The sequence below is a fragment of the Cervus elaphus genome, chromosome 20 (assembly GCF_910594005.1).
Source record: "Cervus elaphus chromosome 20, mCerEla1.1, whole genome shotgun sequence".
In the NCBI taxonomy this organism is placed as follows: domain Eukaryota; kingdom Metazoa; phylum Chordata; class Mammalia; order Artiodactyla; family Cervidae; genus Cervus; species Cervus elaphus.
In genome coordinates, this window is record NC_057834.1 from 136680429 (window position 1) to 136692079 (window position 11651).

Below are 11651 nucleotides of genomic sequence, written 5' to 3' on the forward strand. Positions count from 1 at the left end.
CCACAGATCCAGAAATGAATGACAAGAGGCCATGTAACAGATGTGCCAAGTACAGCATCAAGATGAATGATGCTCAAGCCTTGGGAGTGCGGAGCATCCCAGTGAGAAGGGGCACGTGGAGGGAATTTCTGAAGATGAACATGGATTCACTGCTGAAGCAGGGTGGAGAGCATTTCAAGCAGGGAGAGCCGCAACAGCAAAGGCTCGGAAGCAGCCAAGTGTGCGGTTGGGGGTAAGATCAGATCAATTCTGCTCCCTCTAGAAGCTTCCCTGGTCCCCCTCGGGACACACTTCAATGTGACATACCAGCATACTTACTGTCATGCTTAATAAATGTGCACTTGACCCTTGTGCCCGCCTCGGCCATTAAGCCCCAGGAGCACAGTCTATGGCTGGGAGAAGCCTGGCCAAGTCTGGTTGAACAAACAAGTGAAAGAAGGCAGGATTCCACAGCTCCTACCAGTGTGTCTGGGATGTGGGAGATGCCAATAGACACTAGCCGAGTAAATGGACGGGTCGACGGGGGCACACTAGCTATCATTCCCAAACCCACGGGCCCATCCCCAGGGCCGAGGGCACACAGGACTCACTGCTGACGAAGGACGGCAGCAGCCTCCCGAAGCGCATTAGGGGCTCCTCGTTGAGCTCGGTCGACTTGTCCACCAGCTTGAAGAAGACGTCGTTGGGCTCACTGGCAGAGCTGTACAGCTCCTTGACGTTCACCTTCCTGCCAATGCCCAGGATCACGAAGAAGTAGCCTTTGCATTTGGCCTGCAGGATGGCTCTCTGGGCCTCCTCCAGCTGCTGCTTCTGCACCTCGCCCGTCAGCATCAGCACCACGATCTTCAGGTCCCGGGGGTTGGGCGCACTTTCAAAGATGTGCTCGACAGTGTAGTCGATGGCGCGGCCCAAGGCCCTGGTCCCCTGCAGCTGGGTGACCCTGCTGCCGAGGAAGGCCAGCAGCTTCTCCTTGGAGCCATAGTCGGTCAGGGAGAACTCCACCTTCACAGGCGGCACGCTGGCGTTGTCCACCGCCTCGTAGGGCGCATGCTGTACCACCGCCACGCGGGCCAAGTGCTGGGAGGCCTTGGGGTCCGGGCTCACGTCCAGCTGTCGGACCAGGTACTCGATGTACTTCCTCATCTCGTTGAACTGGAACGGGGTGGTGGACTCGGAGCTGTCTAAGATGAAAGCCATGTCGATGTCCACGTCGCTGCCTGCTGCCCTCCGGTCCCGGAAGGAAGGCCTCCAGCTGCCGAATCCACAGGATGGGTCGATGTTGCAGATGTCTACAAAGAAGCGCGGCAGCCTGTTTATTCTGTCACTCTCAGAGTGAGAAACTGCCCATCAGTCTGCAGGGGGTCTGGGGGTCATTAAAACTGTCACATAATGTAGAAACCTATGTATACCTTGCTGACATTACTGTGGCCAGATTTCAGTTTTTCATCACCTAACACTTACCAGGGGAAACCAATCAGTAAGCGAAAATCCTTTTTAATATGGCTTTGGGTTCGATCCACAGGTCAGGAAGATCCCTTGGAGGAGGGCATAGCAACCCACTCCAGTATTCTTGCCTGGAGAATCCCATGGACAGAGGAGTTTGGCAGGCTACAGTCCATGGGGTCACAAAGAGTCAGACACGACTGAGCAACTAACACTTTTGGCATAACGAAAGAGTGAAAAAAGGGGGGAAGGAAAGAAAAATACCTTACTTCTTTGCCACTCCCTGAAGAGTGTTTTCCAGAAAGTCACAAAGCCAGATTATTAAATTCTGGACTCCAAGGTCGAAACATAAGCAGAGCCCACTTGCTCCTTTATTGCCTATGGAACCCAACGCTCTCTTAACAGAGAGAGGCTCTGTCTGGGGGGAGTCAGCTTCAAGCATGGAAACTACATATGCAGCATTTACACTGGTAAATACGGGGCCATCTGAATCTTGGTTTAACTCAGGCTTTTTGTACAGATGGTGATTATTCACTCAGTGTCCCCTGTGGATGGTGTGTTTCGCAATTGCAGCTGGACAGGCTTTCCTCTTGGAGAAGCACCTTACCCAAGCAGACATGACAAGTCAGGACATTCTTCAAGAAGTCCGTGAGGTCTCCGCCAGCAGGAAGGACAAGGGCATGGCCCACCGCTGTGTTATTGATCTGTTTTAAACAAAAATAAATGTTCAGGAGGAATATACTAGACGTTACCATTTGAGAATACAGCTGAAGAAAACATTAGAGTCACATCAATTAAATAATCCCCCAATAGCTTCTCTTTCTTAGGAAGTGGGGTTAGGAAGGAAGGCACTGATTATAATAGAAAAGCATAGGTTTTCTTCCAATGAGATGAGCTGGAGTTCAAACCTCTCTCCTCCACTCTCTGCTGGACCTGAAGAAAAGTTACTTAATTTCTCTAGAATTCAGTTTCCTCTGCTGCAATCTGGGATTAATGGTAGATTCCCATGAAGTTATTTGGAGGATTAAATTAGATAATGAAGCTAAAGTGCCTGGTATAGCCTCCAGCAAACAGCAGGGACCTCAATGTTAATCGTTATTTCTAGCGACAATAACAGCAGCTGGCCAGTGTTGGCTCCATCCCTCTCTCATGTGCCCAGGTCCAGAAAGGGATTTAATGACAAAACAAGCAATCACTTCCAGAAGATTCAAAAAGTCCTTCCCATCACAGCCTCTGACACACCATCAGTAATGATTTATTTTATGAATAATTGAATGAAAGAATAACTGACTTTTTGAGCTGCCTGAAACTGTGCTTTTGAGAAACATGCATGGTGGGACTTCCCTGGTGGTCCAATGGTTAAGAATCTGCCTGTCAATGCAGGGGGACTCAGGTTCAATCCCTGGTCTGGGAAGATCCCACATGCCTCAGGGCAACTAAACCTGTGTGCCCCAAGTACTGAGCCTGTGCACCTAGAACCCATGCTTTGGAACAAAAGAAGCCACTGCACTGAGAAGCCCAAGCACTGCAACTAGAGGGAGCCCGTGCACAGTAGCAAAGACCCAGTGAGGTCAGTAAATAAACAGATAAAAAGGAACATGTGTGGTTCTGGATCACCTGGCCCTCATAAGGGGAGATGTACATACACGAGACCCTAATAGGAACACACAGCTGGTAAACCCAAGGCAGAGACCCAATCCCAATACTTGGTGCTCAACCTGGCCTGAAGTCTGGCAGAACAAACCCTGAGGGATGGCACCAGGGACCCAACTCTCCCTGGCTGACATGGCCGTGATAAAACCATAGAATGCTTGGTTTGGAAGGGAAGTTTTCAGAGACCAGCTCGCCCCTCTGCATCTGCTGCAGCTGAGAAACCTGAGCCACAGAGAAGTCAGGGCAAGGGCCATGTTACTTTTAGTGACTTGAAGCCAGAAGGTGACTGAACTAAAACTAGAGCCAAGATCCTGGTCCCACTGTTTCCCTTCTTGACCATCACCCACCCATCCTGGACAGCACAACCAGAATCAGCACTGAGCAAAGGCTGATTGATTGATTAATCAATTATTTTATATGTATACATCATTATAATAATTATACAAGTTATTTAAGCAAACGACAAGGGCGTACTTAGCTGCTTCTCAGGTGGAAGCTAAAGCTTCCTTGTTCTTTGTTTAAATGACTTGTTTAATTGTTAGATGGCAGCCTGGCTGAGAAACGCCTGAACAGGGATGCAGTCTGGGGGCTGGCTAGCTGATGTCCCTAGGGGAGGGAGGGCTCCCAGGGTCAGCCTGGAAGCGTCTCTTCCAAGATTCAAGGAGGGACCCGGTGGGAATAAGTCACAGGCACTTGGATGTCCCGCTAGTGCCAGAGACATCAGGCTGTTCTAGAAATCCCAGTTTGGATACCAGCCTCATCTAGATGCTTTGAGAAGCTATAGGGTACAAAACAGTCTCGGATTTGGGCACGGATGTGCCCGAGTGCCTTCTCAGAGCCCAAGATGCCTGGAACACAGACCTGCAGGGCGTTGATCAGCTGCCGGTCCTCCTGACTCGTGAGGAACAAGGGTGTGATCCCGGCATCCGAGAGCTTGATCACAGCCTCCCGGAGCTGCGGGGACGCCCTCGTGGGCTTGTTGCTGAAGAACACCGCCACCTTCCTCATCAGGAACCCGTTCCGCACCCGCTTAAACGTGTTTCTGGCCACGAAGGACATGGCGGTTTCCAGGCTCTGCTGCTTGGAGGTCAGCGACACCTGCAGGTTCTTGATCTTGTCCAGGAGGACGGACTTCTTCCTGGAGTCGGCAAAGCGGATCTCCGTGGTGACCTCGTTGTTGTAGGTGACCACGGCCACGCGGGCCCCCCGCGGGCAGTTGCTCTCGGCGATCGTCAGGTCGTCCAGAATCTTGAGGACCACCTCCCTCATCCTGCTGAACGTGTCCTGGGTGACCCCCTCGGAGGTGTCCAAGGCGAAGGCCAGCTCCGTCGGGAAGACGGGGCACTCCAGGGGCCCTGTGGGAAGTGGGGTGGGGGGTTCACAGACACACTACTTACGAGAAAAGGGGTCTTCTGCTTCCCTCAGAAGGAAGTCCAGTCATCGAGATAACTTACCGTAACAGCAAGCTGGAAAAGAACAGAGCAGCGTGAAAGCCACGTCCACCAGGTGCAGATTCCACACGCAAGAGTAAAAGTGCGGTGCAGATGGCAGAAAAGAGCGTACTTACGGCATTTATCTTTGATGCTCTGGACCAGCGCACATTGCTGAGAAAGGGAAGGACAGAAGACATAAGAGGGCGGCAGGAGGCTCACAGGGCAAGGGCTCGGGCAGTGTGCATGCAACTTACGTCCATCGAGTCGCCTCTGCTGCCTTTATAACCCTGCAAAACAAGGACGGGCAGCTGAGACCCCGCACATGCGCAGGTGTGGAGCGTCTGCAGAGGAAGAGCCCGGGCACGACGGGGTCCCTGACTGGTCTCCATCGTCCACAGGCTCTCCCTCTAACTTTAACTTAACTGCTCCAAGAACAAAAGAGGCAGAAGGATCTCCGGTTGAGGTTAACAGCCCCGCACCCTGGAAACCAGGATGCTCACCACAAATCACGGTAAACCACATATTTGAGCTTGGGTCCAAACGCCCCTTCTCCCAGGAGAAAAGATCTGCCTTCCCCCCAACTCCACCCCTAGGCTTCCCACGTCCTGTCGCAGGAGGGACACCCAGGAGTCAACAGAGCTACCTTGAGGCTCCAGGTCTGAGCATGCTGGCTGGATTCCACCCCCAGGACACACCCACGGCTGCCCTCGACATCTCATCCCAGCATGTGGCTGCCGAGGGTCAGGCCGTCCTCTCGCAGCTAGCCAGCATCTTTCCGTCCAGCTGCACCTGCTCGCCTCCCACTGTCACTGGACTAATCCTCGCCCGTTAAAGGCCCCCCTCCATTAAACCCCTGACTCTGCCTCCTTCTCCTGGGTTCAACCAGCCCAACCCTTTAACATGTCCTTCCAGGGATTATCTTCCTTCCTGCGTTATCTTCCCCACTCTTCTTTGAACCTCATCAATTTCAATGTCAGGAGACAGTACCGGGAGAAATTCAAGCAAGGAAACAAAGACATTTGTAATGAAGGATGTCTAAGTGCTGGAGAAGGGTGCCCTCATGGTTCCAGGTGGCAAGTCACTAGTAGGGTTTCAACTATGAATCCCCTGAGGATTTTATAGCCCAAAAGGAGTCTCCCCCAAACCGAGATCTATACTAAACTCCCTCCTCAAGATGCAATCAAGGAGTATTCAGATGTGTTTACTTTTCTTTGCCCTCTACACAAACCTCAAAACCTACACTAGGAAATTTTAAAGGCAACTTACAATGCACCCTGGATTACAGAATTTCATGTGAAACTTGCTTTACCATTGTCTTTGTACTCTAAAATTCAAAAAGTCTTTTCTTCATTGTGATTTCAAAAGGGAACTGGTTAAAAAGTAAATAAATAACAAAAATGCAGACAACTCTTTCGTAAGGAAAGGAGATAGTGGAAAGTCTTCAAGGACCATGTGTAAGGCTCCCAGCCCTCAGGCAGCTTGACTGGAAATGGATAGGTACTTACAGATGGTCCTGGGTAACCGGGGTCTCCCTTCTGTCCAGCTATCCCTGGAGGTCCTGAGTTTCCCTAGAAGCAGAATAAACATGACTCTGTTGTGACAGAAAATGGAGAATTCTCAGTTCCTGCAGTTGGATGGGATGGTAGATGTGATCTTGTCCAACGTCCCCCATCTCCAAAGGAATCTCTCATTTTAAGAGACCTTCAGTGTAGGGACAAGTGGCCCTAACAAAACAGAGTGCATCTCCCCAAACTCTGTTCTCCGGCAGGTCAAGGGGAGAAGATGTGGGCCTGAGAACCTTTAATAAGACCACTATGGACGTGTAAGAAATTAGTAATTGACAAACCATTAGCTCACTCTTCAATGTAGAGAACCAATCCAATGTTTTCAAACACCATCGTGAGTAGTAAATGATCTAATTTGAATGTCCTCACTGAGCAAATTAACAGGATAATTATGGATTTAACTGTATTTTAAGCTAAAAATACCTGTTAGAAGCCTTTACCTGTTTCTAGGTCACAAATTGCTAACTCAAGACTCAGTGCAATCTTAAGAGGATGAGTAAATATCCTGCAAATTAACAGGATAATTATGGATTTAACTGTATTTTAAGCTAAAAATACCTGTTAGAAGCCTTTACCTGTTTCTAGGTCACAAATTGCTAACTCAAGACTCAGTGCAATCTTAAGAGGATGAGTAAATATCCTTTAGGGAGAGAAATACACAACAAAAAGTAGCTTAAAAAGAGGAGTCTTAGCACAATGGGGAGACAGGGGAATACATGGTCTCAGCCTTGCTCGATCCTAGCCTGGAACCCTGGTGAGCACTTCATGCATCTCATGAAATCCTGTCTGCAACATCCAGTGGGCATGGCCAACTGTGTCGACACAGACCTTCAACGTCACTCATTCGAGACTTCAGTCCCCTGGTGCCATGCGTGGAGTGGACCGTGGACTAGTGACCCATGAGGTGTATCAGAGGAGGGGGCCCTGCAGACCTCCCTGCAAGGGGAGCATATCCAAAAGGAGACAGCACTAACACAACAGCAGGGGGTCAGGAGGACGTCAGTCTAGGGTTAGGATTCCTCCACTCCCACCCCTACAATCTCCGGTCGGGTTACAAGCGAAGAAGGGTAACTCTGAAAGAAGCAACGGAGCCTGCAGGGTTCAGGCCGCCACGAAGGATCTGGTTCTGCACCTTCAGCCAAGGGGCAGGCAAACTTACCCTTCGGCCTCTGATGCCTTTGGGTCCCGGGGGTCCGTCTGTCCCTGGCTCACCAGGATTGCCCTGGGAAGACAGCCAGGAAGCAGCACATTAAGCTCTGGAGTGGCAAGTCCAGCTGAGGGTCCCTGGGGACCTCTGAACCACACTTCCCAGGGCAGCCAAATGGATTTGGCTGAACTCTGATGGACTTTTCCACTGAGTTACCAGTGCAGACTTAGTCTAAGCTTATTGAACTTAGAATTCACATTAATGACAGCATTATATAGATTATTGGAAAAGGAAATGGCAACCCACTCCAGTGTTCTCGTCTAGAGAATCCTGTGGATGGAGGAGCCTGGTGGGCTGCTATCCATGGGGTCCCACAGAGTCAGACATGACTGAAGCGACTTAGCATGCATGCATGCATGCATGCATATAGATTATAGCATCTTAAAGTTTATATTTGATTGCAGTGTCATTTCATTTAATCCTCACAAGCGCCACACCAAGTGCATATTGTCATCTTCATCTGACTGATGAGGGAGGGTCTTAGAGAAGCTGGGTCTTTCCCAGGGTCACTCAGTTAGTGTCTGACCCATGACTAGACCCAAGATGTGGCGACCTTCAGCCATGGTCCCATCAGACTCATTCAAAACAATGAAAATGTTTACCCACTAGGGGAATGCTTACCTTTGGACCTGGGTATCCAGGGAATCCTCTTTCTCCCTATAAAAGATAAATAAATGACTCAACATTTGGGTCCCATCTTAAAATCATCTAACATAAATTATTCTCAAGCAGAAAAGAAATAGATCCAATGTCACCAAGAGAAAAAGTTCACCATATTACAATTAAATTTTGCGAGATAAATCTTTAAAACTACAACATGTTAGAAGTTCAAGAATCCTCAGCAGACACATACTTTCTTGCCTCTGCGTCCTTCACTGCCAACTCCATCTCGCCCATCATCTCCCTGAAAGAGTAGAAAGACAGCATTACTCCAGGAGACCCTGTCAGGCACTCCACGACCTTCTTTGTCTAAAGCCCTGAGCGGTGCATCAAATAAGGTACAGTTGAGGGAAAAGTTCCTACACCCACCCATCCTTCAGTGCAAACTAGACAGTGTCTATAGGTGGGTGAGCTTCATGGACTACAATGTAGAAAACTGCTACGAGCTATTGGTAGCGATGCTGTTTGGATGTAGAATCAGAGTCATGGAGCCAGGGAATCTTAGAGTTGACAGGACTCTTGAAGGTCACCTTGACCTATGGATCTATGAGTCTTTGTTGTTGTTGGTTTAGTTGCTAAGTCATGTCCAACTCTTTTTCAACCCCATGGATTGTAGCCCACCGAGCTTCTCTGTCCATGGGATTTCCCAGGAAAGAATACCATTTCTTCCTCAGGGGATCTTCCCAACCCAGGGGTTGAACTCCCATCTCCTGTGTTGGCAAGCAAATTCTTTACCACTGAGCCACCAGGGAAGCCCCATGAGTTTTGATTCTATTTAAAAGAAGGAACATGGGACTCAATCTACACCTTCCTGAGTCTTCTTTGCTCAGCCCCTGCTCCCCTCTCCTGGGTGCCCCTTCACTTCCTTCCAGGTCTTGCCTCTAGATTTCCTTTCTTCCCAAAACCCATTTCCCTGTACTCGGAGATTTGTCCCTATCACCCTCTCCTGGGGGCCTCTCTGAACTGGACACTGTTCATTATTTCAAAAGAATTAGAAGAATGTACATGAAATATACAATAATATCTCTAAAACACATGCAGAACATGCTCCTTAGTTAATTTACAGTTTTAAATAACTAAAGAGTTATTGCCCCAAATTAATAGAAACAGAATCAGGAAGAGATTTTTTTTTTCAATGATTTGAGTAGTTTTTAAAGTTTGATTTTACTTTTCCCCTCTGCTTCTGGGACTAAGTAATAGCAATGGATTTCTAAATTGCCATTCACTATAGAGAAATTACAAACACAAGAAAAATATTTTCAAGCTTTGGGATCATGGGTCAGATCAACCTGGCCCGTGTATGTAGTATTTAGGTGTCATAACTCATCTTAGGAAACTCCCCAATGTGCCGGAGATTTTTTTTTTTCCTAGATAGAAACCTATGTTACAACATTATTGTAAGTGAGCAGTTAGAGGATTTTTAAATATTTTTAAAATGAATTCTCAAAGTAAGAATTTCCATTCTGGGATATCTCATTCCTTCCCTGGTGGTTCAGACGGTAATGAACCTGGCTGCCAATGCAGAAGACCCGAGTTCGATCCCTGGGTTGGGAAGATCCCCCGGAGAAGGAAATGGCAACCCACTCCAGTCTTCTTGCCTGGATAATTCTATGGCAAGAGGAGCCTGGCAGGCTACAGTCCATGGGGTCGCAAAGAATCAGACAGGAGTGAGCAACTAACACTTTCACTTTCATATCTCATTCAAAACAAACTGTTTCAGTCTGAACTGAGATCTTATCAAAGCTCACTCCATTTTAAACCAAGGACATTTATTTCTTTACAGAAAAGCTCCATCTAGTCGGACTTGAAAAGCATTTGCAAGACCTGAAATGAAGGTGGTTCGAGGGTCAAGACACCACCACATTCATTCCTCAGGAAAAAAACCTAGAAAAACTGCCTTTATTCACTACCCCTCCAATGAAATAAGAAACATTTAGAAACTCATAAGCACCAAGCTTCACTATTTTCAATCACATCCGCAGTAACGTAAGAAGCAGCTATCAAGCTGTCTCTGCATGGAACCAACCCAAGCAGCAATGACAAAGCCCAGCCCAGCCCAAGGCCCAACTCCCTGCTCCCCAAGCATCTCAGCAGAGTCGACAGAAGCCTGGGCCCTGTGCACGTGGCGACCTTACCGTCTCCCCGCGAGGACCCCGGTTCCCGATGCTCCCCTTAGGTCCTGGATTTCCGGGCTCACCCTAGACATGAGAAACGGGGCTGAGACGCCAGGGTCTGGGACGACTCAAACTCTGGTTTCAGGCCCTGTGCTTGCTCTGGGTGATGTCACTGGTAGGTTGCCGCAGCTGCTAGCTTCACCTTTTAGATTTCGAGGTTAGTGAGTATTTTACATTGCAGGGTTCATGCGTGAACTCCTGGAAGAGAATCCAGGCAGGCTTATATGCTTGCTCTTTCCGTCATCACAGCAAGGGGACAGGCTGCCGGGGAGGAGGGGAGGAGAGAGAGGCAAGCACAGGAAAGAGGGCGGTGTGGAGTCAGCAGTGAAACCTCGAGGCCCCACCCAGGGCAGAGAGGCAAGGCTGAGTCGCCCGAACTCACTGCTCTCCCTGAGAAATGCTGCCTCTCGGATAAAGGACAGCAGTTCTCCCCGGGGCTTGCGGACCGTCAGCCTGCATCCAGCAAGGTGCTGTTACCCAAGGCCGCCAGGCTCTGGGGCCCTTGGACCAGCTGCATGTGGCCAGCGGGGTTGCTGGCCCATCTGGAGAACACTTGGAGCGTCCGGAGGCAGTCCTTGGGGCTGCCAATGTGTCCTGGGCTCCCTGAACCATCCTCACAAGCCTGGACTCGGAAAGATGCGGCAGGCCAGGAGTGGCTGGTGTCCTAGCTACGCGAATACACACCAATCCACTGCGCACCCTCGAGGTGGGGACGGTGATCCCGCCGGCCCAGCCGCTGTCAGCAGGGGAGGCCGGGCGGAAGAGGCCAGAGGGGAGGAGAAGGATGTGCACACCAAGCAGCCGGACAGACTGACAGACGAGGGAGCCGGGACGGGGTGTCGGGTCGGGGTGGGGGGAGGCCCTGGCCTCCAGAAACACGTGTTGCCCTTGTCCAAACAAACCTTTCTTCCCAGGGGCCCGGTTCTGCCGCGTTCTCCAGGAGCACCTGCAGTTCCCCCGCTTCCCTGGAGCAGGAGGAGGGGAGAGAGGCAGTGAGCCACCCACCCCTCCAAAGCCAAAGGGTCCGATCCCACCTCCTGCAGCCCCCATCCTGCCCCTGCGCGGAGGTCAGAACCTGCAGCCCTCTTCCACTTCAGCCCTGGAGGCCCCCGTGCAAATGCGCATGGAGACGGCTTGTGCCAAACTAAACTATGAGCGTGACCTCTTTTCACACATGTGTACACATCCCAGGAATTAACGTTCACCTGCTGAGTTACCGACTAGGGACAAACAGGCAGATGTATATGGCATTCCCTCCTCTCACTTTCCACACCTCCCCATAAGCACCTGATTTTCCAGGTGTGGAAACCTGTACACACTCAAACATCAAGTGAGAGAAGAGATCAACAAAGGGACACAGCTCTAAAAATGCAGGGCAGCCCACAGGGCCCAGAAATGACCCCACCGGGCCCAGCAAATCCAGATGGTGATGGCTGTTTGTATTGCTTGCTATTTGAAGAGTTTCACCTCACCTCTGCACCATCAAAAAAGTCTTGACTAATCAGAGCTTAAATAC

The 11651-nt window shown here is 49.9% G+C and overlaps 1 protein-coding gene across 8 annotated transcripts in view; it reads right to left on the minus strand.

Annotated features, from left to right (window-relative positions):
* The window catches only part of COL6A3 (collagen type VI alpha 3 chain), a 90486-nt gene that overhangs the window by 19038 nt on the left and 59797 nt on the right, over window positions 1-11651 (minus strand). For all 8 annotated transcript variants that reach the window (XM_043876787.1, XM_043876790.1, XM_043876789.1 and 5 more), the window contains 12 exons: window positions 11038-11100; window positions 10097-10159; window positions 8155-8205; window positions 7923-7958; window positions 7254-7316; window positions 6035-6097; window positions 4784-4816; window positions 4664-4700; window positions 4551-4562; window positions 3958-4451; window positions 2051-2147; window positions 591-1289 (listed from right to left, as the gene is read on the minus strand). In XM_043876787.1, the coding sequence (XP_043732722.1) occupies window positions 591-1289; window positions 2051-2147; window positions 3958-4451; window positions 4551-4562; window positions 4664-4700; window positions 4784-4816; window positions 6035-6097; window positions 7254-7316; window positions 7923-7958; window positions 8155-8205; window positions 10097-10159; window positions 11038-11100 (1711 nt within the window). The remainder of the gene's footprint in view (window positions 1-590; window positions 1290-2050; window positions 2148-3957; window positions 4452-4550; window positions 4563-4663; window positions 4701-4783; window positions 4817-6034; window positions 6098-7253; window positions 7317-7922; window positions 7959-8154; window positions 8206-10096; window positions 10160-11037; window positions 11101-11651) is intronic.